This window comes from Arachis ipaensis, chromosome B2 (assembly GCF_059453495.1).
Source record: "Arachis ipaensis isolate K30076 ecotype BB chromosome B2, ASM5945349v1, whole genome shotgun sequence".
NCBI classification, from domain to species: domain Eukaryota; kingdom Viridiplantae; phylum Streptophyta; class Magnoliopsida; order Fabales; family Fabaceae; genus Arachis; species Arachis ipaensis.
This window is the reverse complement of record NC_142437.1, coordinates 23,884,382-23,907,226: the sequence shown is the minus strand read 5'-3', so window position 1 is coordinate 23,907,226 and position 22,845 is coordinate 23,884,382. Positions and strand designations below refer to the sequence as shown.

At 39.0% G+C, this 22,845-nt stretch overlaps 1 protein-coding gene and 1 long non-coding RNA gene across 3 annotated transcripts; one reads left to right on the top strand and one right to left on the bottom strand.

Annotated features, from left to right (window-relative positions):
* Positions 1-11,867: 11,867 nt before the first annotated feature.
* Positions 11,868-13,543, top strand: LOC107625107 (uncharacterized). Its single transcript, XR_002357238.2, has 4 exons — positions 11,868-11,928; positions 12,157-12,234; positions 12,323-12,373; positions 13,206-13,543. It is a non-coding gene; the product is annotated as an uncharacterized LOC107625107 (long non-coding RNA).
* Positions 13,544-14,649: 1,106 nt separating this feature from the next.
* Positions 14,650-16,691, bottom strand: LOC107625106 (UTP--glucose-1-phosphate uridylyltransferase). 2 transcript variants are annotated; one of them, XM_088505048.1, is made up of 6 exons: positions 15,819-16,691; positions 15,523-15,738; positions 15,380-15,440; positions 15,073-15,150; positions 14,934-14,984; positions 14,650-14,855 (listed from the first exon to the last, which is right to left on the bottom strand). In XM_088505048.1, the coding sequence occupies exons 2-6, from the start codon at positions 15,531-15,533 to the stop codon at positions 14,721-14,723; spliced, it is 336 nt and encodes a 111-aa protein (XP_088361174.1). In that variant the 5' UTR covers positions 15,534-15,738; positions 15,819-16,691; the 3' UTR covers positions 14,650-14,720. The 2 variants fall into 2 exon arrangements, with proteins under 2 accessions (XP_088361174.1, XP_088361173.1); XM_088505047.1 differs by having other exon boundaries at positions 15,629-15,738.
* Positions 16,692-22,845: the final 6,154 nt, after the last annotated feature.

Here is a 22,845-nt window from a genome sequence, read left to right as displayed (position 1 = left end):
AGTTTGGGACCCCGGAGGCTGTTGGCATTCCAAACAGCGGTGGAGATTTTTGGATGAATTCAAGCACAAGCCACCATAGCAGGAAGCTCGTCAAAGGTCCAACTTAAGGACTATAACTAAAAGTGCTAGGTGGGAGACAACCCACCATGGTATGATCGTCCCTTTCTCAATTTTATTTCGTGTTGTTCGTTTTTATTTTATTTTATTTTCATTGAACCTAGAATTATTTATAGCGTCTGCATTAGCATTACATATTGCATACTGCATAATTGTATATAAAAAAAAATCATCCCACGCGAGCGCGCAGGCCACGCGTGGGCATCGAATGGAAATCGGCGTAAAGATCCAACGCCCAGAAAGTTGGGCTAGAATCGTGTGGCTGGTGTGCCTTTAGCACAATTTGGCCCACGCGTTCGCATCCTTGACGCGAACGCGTCACTTGCACTACGCACATCGCACGCGAAAGCGTGAGCGACGCGTATGCGTCGCGCGGATTGTATGGACCCCTTCATGGAAACAGAGAGTTGCGCCAAAAAGACGCTGGAATCGTACATTTCGCACAATTCTAAGCGACGCATTCGCGTGCCCCACGCGTACGCGTCACTTTCATTATCCCACAATCACGCGATCGCGTCATCAACCCCTTTTCGCCCATTTCACGCGATCGCATGCTCCATGCGTTTGCGTGGATTCAAAAATCCTTAACCCCAAACCACACGAACCCTACCCATTCACGCGAAACCCCCTACCCCCCTCTGCAACTTCTCTTCTCCCACCACCTCCCACCCACCACCTCTCCCAGTCGCCCAAACCTGACCGCCGCACCGCCCAGACCCGACTGCCGCGACGCCAGGACCGCCGCCGATGCCACCCCCCTTCTCTCCTTCTCCCCTTCTTCCCTCTCCTCCTCCCTCCATGCCCAACCACCACTGCCGTCACCCCCGCCCAGAACCGCCACCTCCGCGCCACCCCCCTGACCACCCCCAGCCCCCACAACCCTCGCCCCCTTTTCCTTTTCCCCTTTCTCACCCAAACCCTAACCCAGCACCACCAAACCATCCCTGCCCCCACCGCAGAACGCCGCCGCGCCGCCCTCCCTCGCCGCCGCGTCTGCAACACCACCACCACATTCCCCCCATCTCTCTGTATCCAATCACTGTTCATACACACACCAGGTTCCGCCATACTGCGATTCCTCTTTTTCGATTCCTTAGTTAGTTTTTCAATTTTTGTTCAAAATAGGATAGTTAGAGATGTATGTTGTAGTGGATTTCAGGTGGTTAGGTAGCTAGGATGTTGTTAGAGATTTAGGCCTGATATTTGCACCGTTCGTGCTACATGTTTTTACCTAATTGGCAATTCTGAATATGCTGTAATGCTTCTGTTCATATGTTATTCTTCATATTTGTTGTTGCTATTGAACTGTTCTTTACTGCTCTTACTATTTGTTAATCATTTCAGCACTATTTACTTTCATATGAACTGAATTTTTTCTGTTGTTTTATTACCCGGGAACATCCAATTTTAGCCGGAATGCTACCCAATTTTCTGCAAATTTATGGTTTAATCTACTCCATTCATGTATTGGTTTGAAAACTCATTATTTTGCTTTACTTGGCTATAACCAAACCAATTCATGAATGTACGGGCTAGCATTCTTATTCCTTTTTGTTCCTTGAGTACTAAATTGCTTATTGATGATTTTATTCTCATTTTAAACTTACCTTATTTATCAGAATTATCATCAATAAACTGCAATCCTTGCTTGAATATGAGTTAATTGTTCCTCAACTTCGTGAATTTCTTGGTAACTAGCAAAAACCTTTCTCATGCCACTCACTTTAACTTCCTTTTTAACTCCTAACCAGTTTAACTTTCTACCTTCTCTTTTTGGTTTTTACCTAACTACTTTAACTTTCTAACTCAAGGCATCATTATTGTTTTTCCTGATTAACTTGAATTCCACTTCCATTATATTTTGGATTGTAAATTTTTAATCTAAGACTTTTCACTCAAATCCAATCCAAAATGTACATCTATTTACCTCATTTCATGCTTTTATTGCCTTTATGCTTACATTGACAAACCTTACTTGCCTACTTGTTTTCCTGCTTTAATTCTTCAATTATATCCTGTCACTTCTACTTTTTAGGATGTCTGATTCCCAAAGAAAAGGAAAAGGCAAGGCTACTACAGGCAAATGAAAAAGAGGAGAATCTTCTACCTCTATCCTGGATATCCTTCATGACGATTCCTGGCGAGAAAAGAACTTTACCCCGCAGGAAAAGGCCGACCAGCTCCTCACTACCACAGATCCAATCAAATTTGCAAAAAGATACTGTGAGCTCAAGTATCCAGTGTTTGCCAGTGCCAGGAACTCTACATGGAGAGAACTCTTAAAATTCAGAAGAACTCACCTAGTACACCTCGGATCAGATAAAACAAAGAGGCTGGTTCTTCATGGAAAGGAACTTGACAGAGGTCAATGCCAACTGGGTCAGACAATTTTATTGTAACTATTTCAAGACTTCCCTGGATGCAGTGCACCTCAGAGAAAAATAGATTTTGGTCACCGAGGAAGCTATTGAGGACATCCTCCAGCTTTAGCCTAAGTCAGATCAGCCTGACGGTTACCAAAAGGCTGAAGAGGATATGAGATACATGAGATTTGACTGGGATGCAGTCAAGCAGAGAATAGCCCTTGATCCTACTGTCCCCTGGGTCATGGGAAAGAATACAGTGATGTCTAAGGGAATCAAGCTGTTGTATTTGAATGATGAAGCTCGGCTTTGGTACCAGATTCTGAGTAACTATGTGATGCCAAGCACTCATGAGACAGAGCTGCCCACTGTTATGATCACCCTCATTTGGTGTGTGATGGAGGGTAAGGACCTATATCTTCCACGTTTCATCAGGTATTATATGGCCATAGTCCACAACAGAGGCACTCTCCCTTTCCCTTATCTGATCACCCAGCTTGGCCGCCAAGCTGACGTGCCTTGGGAGCTGGCTGATGCGAAGCCAACTGCTGCGGACTGTAAGAAGATCATTCCTCACAGCAGGAAGTTCCTGGCATTTGGGTACAGACCTCCTTTTCTCACTGCTTCAGGCAAGGCAGCCACATCTTCAGCTGCCTCTTCTGCATCCACTGCTGCACCAGCCCCATCTACTGCACATCCACCTGCTCCTGAGCCTATCTACCATCTAATACACCGCCTCTTCACATGCCTAGATCGTATGGAGTATCGCAACAAGCGACGCTATGAGCACCTCAAGTTGATGATCCGATCCGGCGGCAACATCCCCTCTGAGCCTGACACCGCTTCTGAGCCATCTGATGCAGAGCAGGGAGATGATCATCAGGAGGAGGCACATGCCCAGGCAGAGCAGGGAGGACCTGATGAGGATGCACCACACCATGAGGTGCCCCACCAGATCCAGGCCACAGATCTGGAGATTCCTCTATAGACAGAGCCTCCGCTTCAGCAGGCCGATCCTCCTACACTTCCAGAGACTGCAGATCCTCAGCCTACCCCAGAGACACCAGCAGCCCATCCTTCCGGAGACGAAACTTCTCACACCCAGCTTGAGTGAGCATCGAGGACGATGCTATTATTTAAGTGTGGGAAGGTCGCCATCTCCGGCGTACTTTATTTTGGTGAACCACTTTTCAGACTCTTTTATCCTATTTTGCGTATTTTTCTGTATTTTTTATTTTTATTTTTATCTTTATCTTTCAGTACTTGCACACTCTTCTTTTGATGTATTTTTACTATATCTCTATATTTTGCACTTTAGTTTATATATATCCTAGATATTCAGTTTAGTCTAGTTGCAATTTTAGTTATTAAGTTGTGATATAGAATATATAGATTAATTAGTTTAGTTTACCCTTTTAGCACATAATGGTTTGATTTAATTAGAAATAAAAAGAGTAAACTAAAAACTTGAGTATAACAAAATCACAACAATCCACACACCTTGTATATATATATAGCATTACATGTTAGTTAAGCTGACAATATTTTTCAAGAAAAAATACTAAGATTTTAAGGGCCACCCTAAGAGTCACATTGAGCATAATGGGAACTCTTGATTTCTACTTGCATAACATACATAACTGATATATGGTTTTTAAGCCAAAGAATATACAACCTGAGTTTTTGAGCTTATTTGTATGGTTACATTATTTAACCATAATTATTTCATTCTTGTGTGTTCGCCCTTCTTTTTTATTCTGGTGATCTTTACTTTATTTTAATCTATATGTCCAATATAGAATATAGATACATACCAAGAGATGATTGAGGCCATTATTTAAATTTTTCCTCACTTATCCCAAATTAGCCTACCTTTTACATCACCCTTGTTAGCCCCCTTGAACCTTTTTAATCCCCTCTTGTTCTATAACCACATTACTAGTCTTAAGCAGAAAAACAAATTAAAATCCCAAGTTGAATCCTTGGTTAGCTTAAGATAGAATTTGTGATGCACACTAAATGTGGGGAAACATGGGAACATGGATTGATAGGAAAAGATTAATTCAATAAAATAATAAGGATTTTGGGAGCATGCTCATCTGAAACAAAATACCATGTGCATTGATATATGTTCTGTTTATGAAAAAAAATCCTTTTTATTACAAAAGTAAATAAGGGGAAAAAATTTCCCCAATAATAAGTTTAGTAAAGAAATCAATGCACATAAGGTGAAAAATCAAAGTAAAGTTAGTACATGAGCATGTAATATAAAAAGTGAAAAATTTGGGTAGCTAGGTAAAGCGTTTTAAATTATATAAAGTATGTATATGTTAAGTGACATCTTAGACTAATCAAGGATTCACTTTGTTAGCTCACTTAGCCTTATATATATATACCCTTACCTTTACCTTAGCCCCATTACAACCTTGAGAAAGACCTCATGATTTTTGTATGTCTATATTCAATATTTGTTGATTGGTTAGATGAAGAACAAAGTTTTAGAAAGCAAGAATAGAGTGATTAACCCAATAAACACTGAGTGACTAGAGAGTAAACACAAAATCCAGTGAGGATTCAATAGCTTATCACCATATATCTCTGCTTAATTATTTAAATTGTCTTGCAAGTTTGTGAATTATGTTTACCCAACTCAACTGTGAAAGCACTTTAACATGATCTAGGTTTGGCTATGCATATATGATTCCTTGAAAATATGAATCAAATTAACCACATGTAAGCTCTCTATATATATAGGTGGATGATAATTAAAATTGCATGATTCATGTAGGTAGTTTGCATTTAGAATAGATTGCATTGTATGAGATTCCACCATTCTAACTTCACCCTTTCTCTTGGATTTAGCATGAGGACATGCTATTGTTTAAGTGTGGGGAGGTTGATAAACCCATATTTTATGATGTATTTGGTGCTCAATTTAAGTGATTTATTCAATCCTTCACCCACTTATTCATGTAAATTGCATGGTTTCACTTTTTCTTCCTTATTTTATGATATAAGTGAAAAACATGTTTCCTATGCTTTAAAAATATTAATTTTAATTACCTTTTTATTTCCATCCGATGCCGTGATTTGTGTGTTAAGTATTTTCAGATCTCATAGGGCAGGAATAGATTAAAGGACAAAAAGGAAACATACAAAAATGGAAGAAAAGCACAAAAATGGAGTTTTGAAGAAAAGGGCAGCAACGCGAACGCATGGATGACACGAACGCGTGCCCAGCGTGAAAAGGCATCGACGCGCACGCGTGACTAATGCGGACGCGCGCCTTGAGCAGAACACAATTGATGCGTACGTGTGACAAGAAAAACTCCCAGATGACGCGAACGCGTGATCCACGCGAACGCGTGACAGACGCCACGTACAGGAATCTGCAGAAAACGCCCCCAGCGATTTCTGGACCCTCTTTTCGGCCCAAATCCAAACCAGAAACACAGAATATAAGTCAGAGAATGGAGGAATCAGAGATATACGGAGAACACATCATACATTCATAATTTTAGGATTAGATGTAGTTTTTAGAGAGAGAGGTTCTCTCCTCTCTCTTAGGATTAGGATTAGGATTTATCTTAGGATTTAGGATTTAGGATTTCAACTTCTTCTCAGGTTCAATATTCCTTTTATATATTTTTTTTATTTATTCTAATGCTTTTATTCGTATCTGACTCATGTTACCAATTTGGCTTATGAACTCTTTATGTTTGGATTGATTTTCTTTTATTAATGCAATTGAGGTATTTCAGATTTATGATTTTTATTTAGCTTTTTATATTCTTGGCTTTAATTGATTAATTGGAGACTCTTGAGTTATCAAACTCATCGTGATTGATAATTGTTATTTTTGCTAATTGATTTGGACTCCAATAACTCTAGCCTTTCCTTATGAAGTGACTAGGACCGGAGAATCAAGATTGATTAGTCCACTTGACCTTCCTTTGTTTAGTAAAGGTTAACTCAGTGGGATTAAAACCCAATTCTCATCACTGTTGATAAGGATAACTAGGATAGGACTTCTAATTCTCATACCTTGCCAAGAGTTTTATTAATTGTTAATTTATTTTTCTTATCAATTAAATTACTTGTTCAACCCTTTTTAAAACCCCAAAAATATACCTTTGCATAACCAATAATAGATCATACTTCCCTGCAATTCCTTGAGAAGACGACCCGAGGTTTAAATACTTCGGTTATCAATTTTATCAGGGATTTGTTACTTGTGACAACCAAAACTTTTGTAAGAAAGGAATTCTTGTCGGTCTAGAAGCTATACTTACAACGGAAATATAATTTGTGAAAATTCTAGATCGCGCGAGAGTTTCGTTCTTCAGCAGCTTAAAGATTTCCCTCACTTTTTCCATTCCGAACTGCAGAATCCTACCTCGGTCCATGGTGCGCCAAGTTTTGAATTCAGGGTGCTTTTTCTTTTGTTTGTCCGTCATCTATAGATTTGCATAAAATTCTCGGACTTTCAGAACTCCAACTTCAGTTATGGGGTTGGCCAGAATTTTCCAACCCCTAATTTGACTTTGCTCTTGAATTTCTGGGTACTCATCAGCCTTTAATTCAAATTTTACTTCCGAGATTACCTTCTTCTTGCTAACAACATTGTAGTAATGTTCCTCATGAAGCTTGGTGTAACCGGTAGAGCTCGTAAGCAACTATTGAGGGAGCTTTTTCTTTCCTCTTTCTTAAGGATGATTCCCCAACCTTTGGTGCCATGGAGAGTGAAAAGTAGAGTGTCCCAACACCAAACTTAAGACTTTTGCTTGTCCTCGAGCAAAGAGAAAAGGAAAGAAAGAGATAGGATGTAAGGTGAAAGAAAGAAAGAATAGGAGGGAAGAGGTGTGAAAAGAGTGAAGGAAGTATGCGGATTTATAGTAGTGGGGTGGTGGTAAATTCAATCATGGTAGGGGTGAGGGAGAAATTAGAGTGAATATATGATTTATGGAGAGATGAGGTGAAAAGATATGAGTAGAATTCGTGGAGATATAATAAAGATGTAATGGGGATTCAGGGGGATTTATATGAAGGAGAAACAGTGAGGAGGATAAAAAAGATGTGATATGAAAAGATATGGGTGCGAATTAGGAGATTTGGTTGATGTTCAAATCATTGGTGAAGCTGCCCCCTCCCGTGGCGTTGAACGCCGAGAGTGACCCCCTCCTTTTTTTACACCCTTAGTGGCGTTAGACGTCCAATATGGACGTAAAATGCCCCAAGGGGACCAGATTGCACCAAAAAAATGTCCAATTTGGACGTTCAACGCCCATATTTCCATACCCTCCCTTTGGCGCTGAACGCTAGGATAGCGTTAGGCGCTAGTAGAGGGTTTTCTCCCAGGTGTGCTGTTTTGTTGTCTGAGTGATTCTGTCTCTATTCTAAGTACTGTACATGATCACAAACATCAGAAAACCTAGGAAAACATTGAAAATCAGTGAAAAATAAAATAAGATCAAACTAAACTAAAACTAAAATAAAATTGGAATAATTGAAAGGATACTTTTGGTTGGGTTGCCTCCCAACAAACGCTTCTTTACCGTCATTAGCTTGACAATCACTACTGCCAGGTCAGTAGGTGGGTGGATTGCTCGCGAACAATCTCATCCCCTAGGTAGTGTTTTACTCCGTGGCCATTGACGATGAATCTGTTGTCTGCATTCCAGTCTTGAAGTTCTACATGACCTTAGGGGGACACTCCAGTGACCACAAAGGGTCGTGACAATCTTGACTTGAGCTTTTTAGGGAATAGCTTGAGCCTAGAATTGAATAGCATAACCTTCTGGCCAGGCTCAAAAACTCTTGAGGCTATCTTCCTATCATGCCACTTCTCTGCCCTTTCCCTGTAGGCTTTGGCATTCTCAAAGGCAGCATGCCAGAATTCGTCCAGTTTATTTAGTTGGAGCAACCTTTTCTCTCTTGCAGTCTTGGCATCAAAATTCAGAAACCTTGTTGCCCAGTATACTCTGTGCTCCAACTCTACTGGCAAATAACAGGCCTTACCGTAGACTAACTGATAAGGTGACATTCCAATGGGGGTCTTGAAGGCTGTCATGTACGCCCAGAGAGCATCATCAGGTCTCCTTGCCCAGTCTTTCCTGGAGGTGCTCACTGTCTTCTCCAAGATTCCTTTGAGTTCCCTATTGGAGACCTAAGCTTGTCCAGTTGTCTGTGGGTGATAGGTGGTTGCCACCTTATGACGGACTCCATACCTCTGCAGAAGTGAGTCCAGTTATTTATTGCAGAAGTGGCTATCTCCATCACTAATTAGTGTCGTTGGGACACCAAACCTGCTGAAGATATATTTCTATAGGAATTTCAGCACGACTCAGGTGTCATTGGTGGTGATACTATAGCCTCAACCCATTTGGACACATAGTTTACTGCCACCAGGATGTACATGTTTGAGTATGAGGGTGGAAAAGGTCCCATAAAATCTATCCCTCACACGTCAAACAACTCAATCTCCAGGATCCCTTGCTGTGGCATTTCATGATTGTGAGGAAGGTTTCCGGCTCTTTGACATTTATCACAGTTCCTTACAAATTCCCGGGAGTCTCAGAAGAGGGTTGGCCAGTAGAACCCGCTTTGAAGGACCTTGGTGGCCGTTCTCTCCCCTCCAAAATTTTCTCCATCCTCAGAACCATGACAACGCTAGAGAATCTACTGGGCTTCCTCCTCTGAGACACAACGCATAATCATCCCATCTGAGCATCTCTTAAAGAGATAGGGTTTATCCCACTAGTAGTACTTGGTGATGAGTCCATATTTGATGATATATTTTGACTCAATTTGGATGGATTCTAGCACATGAACTCACACTTAAGCACCAAAATAGTATACTTTTGTGTTTTGTCCCCAATTTGATCCTAAATGTGAAAACATGCAATTTTGTGCCTAAATTGAGTAATTTAATTCCACTTTTATGCCATGGGATGCTGTGATATGTTTTGTGAGTGATTTCAGGGCATTGAGGCAAGATTGGCTAGGCAAAAGTGGAAGAAAGCATGTACAAGGGAGAATACATGAAGAAAATAAGGAAAAGCACATACAGCGAAGTGTGCGTGCACACAAGTAAGCGTGTGTGCGCACAAGTACCTGTGCACACACACAGGTCAACTTTCAGCCAAGTGTACGTACGCACACATCTGTGCGTACGCATAGGACCCTGCACGTGAATTCATTAATGAAACACATGCTTTGCAATTTCTGAGGCCTCTTGGCCCATTTTGGAAGGCTTGAAGGCTGAATTGAAGTGCTATATGAAGGGAGTATCAACACATATGAAGGCATTAGGCTTTAGCACATTTTAGTTTTAGTTTTTACAAGTTTTTCATAGAATTAGGAGTAGGAGTAGTATAGAGTAGAATGCTCTCTTAGGGTTTATCAATTTCCATTATAGCATTTTATATCAAGCTTTGCTTTTGAATTTTGCTTCTTTGATTGTAAGTACTCTCAATTTCATCTTTAATTATAGCACTTTTATTTTCATTTCCTTTGGTTCAAGTTACTATGTTCATATTTGCAATTTTGAGTTTCTTGAAGTTTTGATTGATAAATTTATTGTTTCATGCTTCCTTTATGTTTGATTATTTATTTATGTTTGGTTTTGTTGATAGTTGGTTATAGCCTTCCATTTTCCTTTGCAATTTCTTATGTCTTACTTTTATACCCACAAGGTGTTTGTGAAAATGCCAATTATAGATTTTGAGTAGATTTTCACACCTTGGCTTGGAATTTGAGTTCCTAGAATACTAGAGTCATAATGTCCGACATTTAATGGTAATTCTTTGGGAGTTAGTTGACTCTTGTTTCCATTAAAGCTAGCCTTTTATCAACTAGTGTGGTAAGTTAGTTAAAACTTATGGATTAAGGTCAATTATGCTTGCTTGACTTACTCCTCGATGTTAGGGGTTAACTAGACGAGATTGACTCATCATAATTATCATATTTGTGGTTATGGTGATGATAGGATTCCTTGGATCCTTGTTCCCAATTCAAGGCTCTTTATTGCATTTATAGCATTTTCACTAGTTTTGATCTTATCTTCTCTTTACTTGCATTAAATTCAATTTTGATCATTTCTTAGTTCTTTTATTTCTTAAGTTCCATTAATCTTTTGTTCTTTGATTACAAAACCCCTTTTTGCCTCCACAACTGAAAGCGTAATACTTTCAATTGCATCCACGAGGAAGATGACCCGAGGTTGAAAGACTCTCGGTTTATATTTGGTTTGAATTGTGATAACATTTGATTGACGATCAATTGTTGGGTTTAGACTATACTTGCAACGTCAATCCTATTTTTATTGTGAAAATCCAAATTATGCTCTTGGTCGTTCATCACTTGGCATCAAGCAAAAGTTTTTTGACTTGTTGTTTAGTGTACTCTTTGGGAACGAACCTCATGGCCTTATAGTTCGCAATGTCTGCAAACTATGGCGCCTTTTGGATCACAAAGAGGTACTCATCTGGGAAGGTCTCAGTCACAGTAGTAGTGGGAAGTGGTGTTCCCTCCTTAGGTTCAATCCTTGACAAATGATCAGCCACTTGATTTTCTGACCCTTTTTTATCTCTAATTTCAATGTCGAATTCTTGAAGAAGCAGTACCCACCTAATCAATCTTGGTTTAGAATCCTGCTTGGTAAGAAGGTACTTAAGAGCAGCGTGGTCAGTATAAACAATAACCTTGGAATCAATTAAATAGGATCTAAACTTATCAGTTGCATAGATAACCACCAATAGTTCCTTCTCTGTTGTGGTGTAGTTCTTTTGAGCATCCACATTTCTGTAAAGTAATCCAAACACTAATATTTAACAAAAATACTTTTTTATATCTAAAATAATTTCTATTATTATTTGACTTTTTTTTAATAATTAGATAAGATTATAAACTTTTTAATTTAGATGATATTATATTCTTAATTTTTATATTTTTATATAGTTATTTATAATATCCCTCACTCTTTCAACAGGAGAGTACAAGCCGATCCGGGATTAGATAAAGTGCTCAAAGACATATGCCTCCCCGGAGAACAATGGAAGAAGGACGCTAGGGGTCAGCCATTCTAGTTGAGAAGGAATGATCTCAAGCCAGTTGCTAAAGGTTGGCTGGAGTTCATTCAACGCTCCATCCTCCCCACTAGCAATCGCTCTGAGGTCACTGTGAGGCGAGCTGTGATGATCCATTTCATTATGCTTTACAATGAAGTGGAAGTTCATCAGTTAATCCCTTCTTTTTAGGAGGGCTTCGTTAGCCTTTCTCTGTTTCTCCCCCAACATGTTTGATGTGTATATTTCCTCCGCCTGTTGCTGCTACTTTTAATTCCACATTTCACGCTTTACACTAATGATGTTTTTCTTCCCTGTGTAGATCTGCAGTTGGTATTTGCAATGGACTTACATTACTGGATTTAATAATTAACCAGATTCAGGTGAGCCTTCAGACTTCAATTTTTTTATTTTTTACTCTCAATATGCGAGTATAGTAATCACACATGTTACACGCTTAATACTCTCCTTAAATTATTCATTACATCCCACTTCAACCTTTTATCAATAGTGCAGATTGAGCACATGTCTCACAGAGTTGAAGTATATCCAGCTTTCATATTTGTTGCTTTTATTTAGGGTTTTAATTTACTATTGCCTTTGTTTGTAAGACCCTATACTCCAAGTATGGATGCAAGGTTCCATTGCTTCTTTTGAGCAAAGATGACACCCATGACAATACTCTAAAGGTGAATTGCCATTTGGATTTCGATATCATTATTTGATTCTGCAACCTTAGTTATTACTTATTGTTAAAATCTTCAACCTTCTGTTCAGGTGTTGGAAAAGTATCAGGGATCAACTGTTGATGTATAGAGGATTAAGCAGGTTTGAATGTGTTTCATATTTTTTATTAATTGATGATATTACGTGAATACCACATGTATATAGGGTGAAAGTGAATACCGAATACTGATAGCCGATAGCAAAGTGGCTATCGCTCAGTTAGTGTTGATAGAGTGATATAAGTGATATCAGTGGCTCTCCAGGGGTAGTTGAAGGGCAGGGGAGATGCAATGATATTAGTGAGATATCACCCAATTTTCCATTATTGGTTATTATTATTCAGTAAAAGAAGGTAAAACAAAGATATCAGGTATTCGAGAGACCTGAATCTCTCCTAGAATCTGATCCTATCTTTTGTCTCTATTTTCCCATCCCCACTCACTACTTCCCACAGCCCTTTACTGTTCCCACCTCGCTCTCATAACAGAATGCCCACTCTCCTGCATTCACTTTTCAACTAGGCAAGTTAGTTATAAAACCCACCCTAGCCCATCTTTCACTCAATTAGAGTTAGGTCCCTAGTTTCTAATTAGCTAACAAACCTTGAGTGTTATGATATTACTTCAAACCTATATTTGGCTGTAGCTATATATTATAGATGTTAATATTAAGTAGTCATTAATAGAAATACAAAATTATCAAATGGTCCAATTATCATTATCAATAAAAGCGTAAATTGGAGAAATTTGGCAGCATTGATATTCCAATTTATTGAATTTTATGTTCTGCAATGAAAAAGTTGGATTACATTGTAAATACTTTAATGTCTTATATCGATATGTTAACTTTATATGCCAGAGGACATCCTTTTTATAACGGTGATATTTTTCGTTGGGTGATGACTACTGGAACCCTTGATTTTTTACTGTCACAGGTATGAACTTCCTTTGCAGTTGAGCACTCTTCCTTCATTTGTCCCTACCCTTTAAAATGTATGAGCAAGATCTGTAGGAACTTGGATGGAATTACTTACAACACAAGGCCATAATTAAAATGTGTACATATATGTGTGATGCACTTATATCGTTTGTTACTTGTTGACTAGGTTTTTAAATAATGTTTTCCAAGGTAAGGAGTATATCCTTTTGATCAACGAGGATAATGTGGCTACCGTCATTGATCCAAGTATCATTATAATCTTTATTTTTGTCACTAAAATTATTTCTTGCAAGTCACTGCTTCTTGACTAGCATTTAGATTCAAATATTTTGATTGCTGTCTACCTTGATTGCATCTTGTAGATATACTAAATCATTTGGTGACAAATGATATTGAGTGTTGCATGGAGGTACATATTTATGTTCTCATTATTATGTGTAAGACTACAACTTCCCTTTTAAGGTATCGGAGTTTCTTGTCTCATGTCTTTTCTCTCTTTCCAGGTGACACCAAGCAATTCATTTCATTTAATATTAACATCTGTAATATATAGCTACAGCCAAATATATGTTTGAAGTAATATCATAAAACTCAAGGTTTGTTATATACATAGCTAATTAGAAACTAGGAACCTAACACTAATTGAGTGAAAGATGGGCTAGGGTGGGTTTTATAACTAACTTGCCTAGTTGAAAAGTGAATGCAGGAGAGTGGGCATTCTGTTATGAGAGCGAGGTGGGAACAGTAAAGGGCTGCGAGAAGTAGTGAGAGGGGATGGAAAAATAGAGACAAAAGATAGGAACAGATTCTAGGAGAGATTCAAGTCTCTCGAATACTTGATATCTTTGTTTTACCTTCTTTTACTGAATAATAATAACCAATAATGGGAAATTGGGTGATATCTCACTGATATCACTGCATCTCCCCTACCCTTTAACTACCCCTGGAGAGCCACTGATATCACTTATATCACTCTATCAACACTGACCGAGCGGTAGCCACTTTGCTATCGGCTATCAGTATTTAGTATTCACCTTAATCCAGCTTACTACCCGATGTGGGACGTTGGACACCCCATAATACCCAAGTCCCTAAGAAGGTACTATAGTGTACCATGACAATAATATTCAATTTGTCATTCCAATATTTTATAAGAAACCATTCTTAATTATCTTCTATAATCCCACATCGTATGACACGTGAAGGCAGACTATATCATGGTATCAAAAATAAAGAAACTACAAAAGCCTATGTTACAAGCACTTTTACATGGCAAACTAAATTCACAAGATGTTAGGTAGAACATAATATGTAGCTGCACGTATTTTTGTAGATTTATATAAATCAACTACATCTATTTTTCTCACAACAAAATGAATTCAAGAAAGACAAGCTTCGTATAAATTTAAGTTATGTTATAAAAGAAAGTACTACTGAAATGGTAATGGTAATGTTAATCTGAATATTATTAGAATCTCTAAAAACAATTTCTGCTGAAAGTTTAAATCTCTTAGTCTACAGGCATGCATGTGAACATATAGAATCCAATTTCAGACATGGGTATTGTAAGGATGACATACACTTCCTCCTTGCTGTAATGTCCAGCTAATGATTCCAATTCTAGACCTTCACCATCACCTTCACCCTATATACATGTGATGCATTGATAATCAGAAATCGCATAATATCATCAATTAATAAAAAATATGAAACACATTCAAACCTGCTTAATCCTCTGTACATCAATAGTTGATCCCTGATACTTTTCCAACACCTGAACAGAAGGTTAAAGATTTTAATAATAAGTTATAACTAAGGTTGCAGAATCAAATAATGATATCGATATCCAAATGGCAATTCACCTTTAGGGTTTTGACATGGGTGTCATCTTTGCTCAAAAGAAGCAATGGAACCTTGCATCCATACTTGGAGTATAGGGTCTTACAAACAAAGGCAACAGTAAATTAAAACCCTAAATAAAAGCAACAACTATGAAAGCTGGATATACTTAAACTCTGTGAGACGTGTGCTTAATCTGCACTATTGATAAAAGGTTGAAGTGGGATGTAATGAATAATTTAAAGAGAGTATTAAGCGTGTAACATGTGTGATTACCATACTCGCATATTAAGAGTAAAAAATAAAAAAAATTGAAGTCTAAAGGCTCACTTGAATCTGGTTAATTATTAAATCCAAAAATGTAAGTCCATTGCAAATACCAACTGTAGATCTACACAGGGAAGAAAAACATCATCGGTGTAAAGCGTGAAATGTGGAATTAAAAGCAGCAGCAACAGGCGGAGGAAATATACACATCAAACATGTTGGGGGAGAAACAGAGAAAGGATAACGAAGCCCTCCTAAAAAGAAGGTCTATTCAATTCTTGATTGCCTAAATAAAGTGAGCATTATACGAACAGCAAAAGAAGACTCTTATTTGGGGCCTTCCGAACCCATATCTCTTGGTGAGGCAGCATCAAACTTCAAAACAACAAGTTTGTCCAAAAGCTTCTTAGCTTCTTCCATATCTGCTACCAACGAGAAAATTGCTGAGCTCCAATTTTCAAGAGACAGTAATGAGGATCGGTAGAGAAAATAGATGGCCTACCTTGAGACAAGGGAGGTAAAGCGGCATAAGGGAAGACAGGTATGTCGAGGTTTGGCAAATCGATCTTCGCAGCCTTACTTTCTTGAATTTGGAGAGGTGCTGCTTCTTTGAGCTTGCCCTTCTCTTTCTCAAGAAGGAGGGTCTTGGTGAGGAGGTTGCAGAACAAGTAGACAAACTGGACCGAAGGATTGGCGGGAACGGGATAAGCGACACGGGAGAATGAATGGAGGGGCATGGAGGAGTCGACAATGGCGACGACGGGGATGTGAAGATTGTGAGCCTCGTTGGTGACGGAGGACTTGGAGTCGGTGTCGAGGATGAAGATGCAGTCGGGGGGCTGGGTAGGGCCGAAGACGAGCTTCTTGTTGCGAGAGCGGAACTTCTTGGGGCTTTAGCTGTTGGTGAGGAAGCCGCCGGTGCGCCAGAGGGAGTTGGTGGAGGGGGAGTAGGAGCCGACGCGGGTGGTCATAAGGTGGAAGATGTCGTCGAAGAAAGGGTTGGTGTTGATGAACATGAACCGACCGTTGCGGCTTGCAAGGGACCCCATGAAGTTCAGGGCGCTCCTCATGCATATCAGGGTTTTGTCCGAATCTATGATTGCCATCTTGTTCCTCATGCCATACGTGTACTCCTTCAGGTGATGCGTCGCCACTCTCCACCCCATTTGTGCATTCGTGCTCAGCAGCTTCTGTATCACTATCGAATGCACCATCATCCTTTCTTTCGATTCACGCTCGCTTTTAGGGTTTAGGGTTTATGCTTCTTGCTTCAGCCTCTTTTACCGCTAGTCTACTGCACTCCAAATCTCTTCTCTTCTTCCTTTTGCTATTTTACGGATTATGTTCTTCAGATGTTAATGTTAATTACAATATTTGGCCTGAAGGTGTGATTATCAAGGTTTTGGAAATTGAACCCTGCACTAATTACTGATTTAACGGATTTAATTGTGATTCAAGCAGAATAATCGATTATAATAAATAATATATAATATTATAAATAACTATATAAAAATATAAAAATTAAGAATACAATATCATCTAAATTAAAAAGTTTTTAATCTTATCTAATTATTAAAAAAAGTCAAATAATAATAGAAATTATTTTTAGATATAAAAAAAGTATTTTTGTTAAATATTAGTGTTTGGATTACTTTACAGAACTGTGGATGTGTCAGAATTGTACTTACAATATGCAACTTGCGTGTTACTTTTAGCGGAGATTTGAAGCAGCTTTAGCAGAGATTCACAATAGAGATTCATCACGTGTCGAGCTATCGTTCAACACGCACCCTGTGTGTTACTTTTACCGAGATTCTGCGTAGATTCTCAAGACAATTTTAGTAGAGACTCTCAGCAGGGATTCGACACATGGTAGCATCGCAGCAACATGTAGGATGCGTGATTCCACGTGGCTACTCCCCAGCAACACACAGGTTGCGTGTTAACTGTGCAGCGCAGTGTTTCAAGGCCATGTGACAACCTCCCAACAGCACGCAGGTTGCATGTTGACTGCTGCTTCCCGAGGTATCTCTATATAGGGGACAACCCATGCAACGGGAAGTGATAGGAGTAAATGGGTGCCGTGGGTTGGTGAAGGGATGGTGAGTTTAGGGATGTATAAAAGGATGCTAGGGTTTTGGTTGTGTGAGTGAGGGTTGGGAGCAGGTGTTTCAGTGTGTGTGAGTGAGGGTTGGGGTTTAGTTGTGTGTGAGTGAGGGTTGGGTGGTGAAGTGAGTGTTGGGTGGTGAATGGTTTTGGAGAGTGAGTGAGGGTTGGAGATTAATGATCGCTGACCCAGCGTTAGTCATATACAGCCTGCCATAGAATGAATCAGCAGAAGTTGGAGTAGATGGTGAGAAAAGTTGATCCAGAAGGAAGAAGCATCTCCGAAGCCTCAACCGTTCTCATGCCATTGATTTCACACCTATCCAGTAACGTTTTATTTATTTATTTGTTTTATGCATTTTTCACAACAACAATAATCTTTTCTATCTTCCTGACTAAGATCTACAAGGTGTCCATTGCTTGCTCAAACCAACAATTCTCGTGGGATCGATCCTCATTCACCTGAGGTATTACTTGGACGATCTGGTGCACTTGCCGGTCTATCTGTGCGAAACTTACGGAGTCAATTTTGTGCACCAAGTTTTTGGTACCGTTGCCGGGGATTGTTCAAGTTTGACAAACTATCGGACTGTCTTGTTGCTTAGATTAGGTACTTTTTATGGTTTAGTTGCTCTTTTAATTATGTTTCTTAATTTCTTTTTAGAAAACTTTTCAAAAACTTTTCAAAACCTTTTCTCTTCATTAGTAATCTTTTTCCTTTGTTTGAATTTTGTGTCAATCTTTAAGTTTGGTATCTTTTTGGTGTTTCTTTGTTTTTCTTTCCTTAGTTTTTCGAAAATTTCTCTTTGTTTTCCTTCTTGGTGTTTGAACTGTTCTTGTTATTTCTCTTGTTTGATTTCAAAATTTTTAAATTTGGTGTCTCTTTGCGTTTTTCTTTTCTTATATTTTTGAAAAGTATTTTTAAGTGTTTTTCATTGTGTTTGAATTGTTCTTGGTATTTTTCTTGGTTTGATCTTAAAAATTTTAAGTTTGGTGTATTTTAGTGTTTTTCCTTATCAAAATTTCAAAAATTGAGTTTTTAATTTCAAAAAAATTTTAAGTATGGTATTTTCTTGTTAGTAAAGTTTAAATTTTAAAGTTCAAATATTATCTTTTCAAATCTTTATCATATCTTTTTAATTTAAATCTTTCCTATCTTATCTTCTTTCAAATCTTAAATTTTTAATTCTTATCTTTTTAAATATTTTCTATTTTTTAAATTTGAAAATTCAAAATTTGAAAATTCAAGTTTTCAAAATTCAAATTTCAAATTTTAAAATAAAATCTTTTCAAATCCTTCACATTTTATCTTTCTTTGTTTGACTTTTTCTTTCCAATTTTAAATTTCAAGATCTTCCTTTGACTCTTTCTTTTTAAATTTTAATCTTTTAAATTCAAATCTTTTATCTTATTTTCAAATCTTTTTAATTAGTTGTTTGCTTTATCTTGTTTTAATTTTAAGTTTGGTGTTTCATTGGTTTTTCTTTCTTTCAATTTTGAATTTCAAAAATCCTTAATTAACTTTTTCTTTTTAATTTTTAAAATTTCTAATTATTTCTTTTCTATTTTCCTTATTTATTTTTGAATTTGTACAAAAAAAAATCTTTAATTCTTGTTTCTTCTTGGGTATCTCACTAGGATCTCCCTATACTCTGACATAGAGACTCCCACTTTTCTTTATCTCTTGTTTCTGTATGCAAGAATAGGAAGAGTGCACTATGGATCTAGAGGTAGAGGTACAACCAAGAAGAACTTTGGGGTCTTATACAGGCCCCACTCCTGACTTCTATGGAAGTAGCATTAGTATACCTCCTATTGGAGTAGCTCCTTTTGAGCTCAACCCACAGTTAATTACTCTAGTGCAGCAAAACTGCCAATTTCAGGGACTTCCTCAAGAGGAGCCCACAGAATTTCTTGCTGAATTCTTGCAATATATTGACACAGTGTACACTGACGAAGTAGACCAGGATGTCTACAGGTTGTTGCTCTTTCCATTTGCTGTGAAAGGCCAAGCAAAGAGGTAGTTGGATAATCAACCCAAATCAAGCTTGAACACATGGAATAAGCTGCTGGATAAGTTCTTGAATCAATACTTTCCCCCAAAGAAGTTGACCCAGCTAAGACTGGACATTCAAGGCTTCAAATATGGAGATAATGAATCATTTTATGATGCTTAGATGAGATACAAGATAATGCTACGGAAATGCCCTACTGAAATATTTTCAGAATGGGTAAAGTTAGACATCTTCTATTACGGACTCACAGATATGGCTAAGATGTCCTTAGACCATTCTGCTGGTGGTTCAATCCCATGAAAAAGACAATTGAGGAAGCTCACGAGCTCATTAACATAGTTGCCAGTAATCAGCATCTGTACTCATCTAATGAGACTCCAATGAAAGGAGAGATTAAGACAGTGTCCACTGAGTAATACCCTCCTGAACAAAGTGAGTCATTAGCCCAACAACTGCACTCCCTTGCACAACAAATGTTGAAATTTCAAGCGATGCTGCAAGAAGGCCGAGCCTCTAACAGAACTATAGAGGCACAGTTGAGTCAAACTAGAAAGCACTTATCTGAACAGATAAGAGAAGAGTGCCAAGCTATCCAATTAGGGTATACCCTGAACACCCAGCCTCAGAACAGTAAGAGGCAAGGAGAAAAAGGAATGGCAGAAGATGAACAAGCTGCAGCCCAGGGTACCATCAGGGGCGTCTAACACCCAGAAGGGGGCAGCCCAGGTGTTGAACGCCAGTTCAAGGGAGGCCAGACACATGTAAGTGCTGGGAACACCTGTCCTAATCAAGTTGGTAGTCCTTCTATAGGTACTATGAACACTCACCCTACACCACTCATGGCCCATGAGTACAAGGCCAAGTTACCATACCCTCAAAGATTCCAAAAAGCAGAAAAGGATAGGCAATTTGCCAAATTCTTAGAAGCTTTTAGGAAGTTGGAGATCAAAATCTCCTTTGCAGAGGCTCTTGAACAAATACCTTCATATGCTAAGTTCATGAAGGAAATACTGAATAACACTTAAATCAAATTCCACATCCTTTTGCAACAATCGAGAGAGAGGTAACACCACCTTACTAAAGTCCTTAATGAATCACCGGTAAAAACATGCATGTCCAAGAAATGCACGGATTTCCCTCACAGAAGAGGGGTAAGGCATACTAGAAATAACATTGACCTTTGCCAGATCAATAGAGATCCCATCGTTAGAGACAATGTGCCCTAAAATAATACATTGTCTAACTGTAAAATGGCATTTCTCAAAATCTAACACAAGGTTTGATTTAGTACACCTCTCTAATACTTTTGCAAACTTGTCTAGGCAAAGATCAAAGGAGTCCCCGTAAATAGAAAAATCGTCCATAAACACCTCCATGCAATGCTCCAAAAGATCCGCAAATATACTCATCATACACCTTTGGAACGTAGCCGGTGCGTTGCACAAGCCAAATAGCATTCTCTTATACGCATACGTTACGAAAGGGCATGTGAAGGTTGTTTTTTCTTGGTCTCCGGGAGCAATGTGGATTTGAAAATAACCGGAATATCCATCTAAGAAACAGTAATGAGATTTACCACATAGGCGATCAAGCATTTGATCGATGAAAGGCAACAAAAAGTGATCCTTCCTAATGGCTAAGTTTAAGCACCGATAGTCAATACATATCCTCCATGAGTTTTGGACTCTTGTGGCTATAAGCTCCCCTTGTTCGTTCTTGATTGTAGTAACACCGGATTTCTTTGGAACCACTTGGACGGGGCTCACCCACTCACTATCCGAAATCGGATAGATAATGTCTGCTTCTAATAACCGGGTGACCTCCTTCTTCACAACCTCTAGAATGATAGGATTTAGATGCCTTTGAGGTTGTCTAACGGGTTTGGCTCCTTCTTCTAAGAAAATTTGGTGTTCACATACTTGGGGACTAATGCCAATTAAGTCCGCTAAGCTCCACCCAATGGCCTTCTTGTTCCTCCTCAAGACATTAAGCAACTTCTCTTCTTGGTGGGAGATGAGTTCCCTTGCAATTATTACCGGAAACTTTTGGTTCTCCTCAAGAAAGACATATTTTAGGTGGGTTGGGAGTGGCTTCAAATCCGTATTTTGTTCATGACTTGGCACTTTGTCTTCCAGTATCATTGGGGGTGATAAGACCTCTTCTTCACATACATGGGAACTCCCCACACTTGGGTCTTGATTCATACTCTTTCCATCAAAGCCATCTTGATGGACTTCGGCTACAATATTGTCAATCAAATCGCACCAGAAGATAGAATGATCCTCCGGTGGATGTCTCATGGCTTCATCAAGTTTAAAGCTCACTTCTCTTCCATCGATCTCAAACGAGTAGGTGCCTGAAAACACATCCAACTTGAACCGGGAGATCTTCAAGAATGGCCTCCCAAGTAAAATAGATGATATCCTACCGGAGTCACTAGGGGGAATCTTGAGAATATGAAAATCAATCGGAAAGACCAACCCCTTTATACTCACTAGAACATCCTCCGCAATCCCAACCACGGAAATTATGCTTTTATCCGCTAAAATGAATCGGGCGGCCGACCATTTTAACGGGGGTAGCTTTAAGACCTCATAGACGGACAAGGGCATAATACTCACACAAGCGCCAAGATCGCACATAGAATCAACAAATTCTACCCCATCTATGGTGCAAGTTACTAGGCAAGGGTCGGGGTCACCACACTTCTCCGGCACATCATCCATTAAAGCGGAGATTGAGCTTCCCAATGGAATAGTTTCTAAATCATTAAGCTTATCTTTGTTCATACATAAGTCCTTTAGAAATTTTGCATATTTAGGCACTTGGCGGATAACATCAAAGAGAGTAATGGTTACCTCAACTTTCTTGAACATCTCTACCATTTTGGGATCCTACTCAACTCGCTTCTTGGTCTTTCTTGCCAATGTGGGAAATGGGATTGGAGTAGCATCTTGCAAGACATCCCCATCCTTAAGTATTCCACCCCTTGGTTGAGCAATCACTTATTCAACTACCTCTTGGGCTTCATCCTCCTCTTCGACTTCTTCTATCTCAACCACATCCTCATCTTGAGTGACCTCTATTGGACTTGGCTCTTCATGACTCCTCTCTTGCAATTTGGTGCCGGACCTCAAGGTGATGGCATTGATGCCACCCTTGGGGTTGGGTAGAGGTTGAGAGGGTAAGGCACTTGAACTTGAGGGTTGAGTGGTAGAAGTAGAGGTAGAGCACAATTGGGGGGTCCATTCAGGAAATAAGGGCTTGGAGCGTAGAAGTAAGACCGGTAAGGCTTGAGGCAAGTGTTGTTTGAAGCTCTTTTTGTCCTTGGAGGATGGAGCGGAGTGTCTCATCTTGGTTGGAAGAAGGAGAAGGATAAGTGATTTGGAGGGCTTGTGGTTGGTTAGG

What these genes read in the sequence shown, in the direction of transcription:
- LOC107625106 (XM_088505047.1), bottom strand. Translation starts at nt 15,687, where the DNA reads ATGCTGCCTCACCAAGAGATATGGGTTCGGAAGGCCCCAAATAAGAGT. An exon ending in AATAAGAGTCTTCTTTTGCT is followed by an intron (nt 15,441 to 15,628) that starts GTTCGTATAATG and finishes TTCCCTGTGTAG; the next exon opens with ATCTACAGTTGGTATTTGCA. An exon ending in CCCATGTCAAAACCCTAAAG is followed by an intron (nt 14,985 to 15,072) that starts GTGAATTGCCAT and finishes CCTTCTGTTCAG; the next exon opens with GTGTTGGAAAAGTATCAGGG.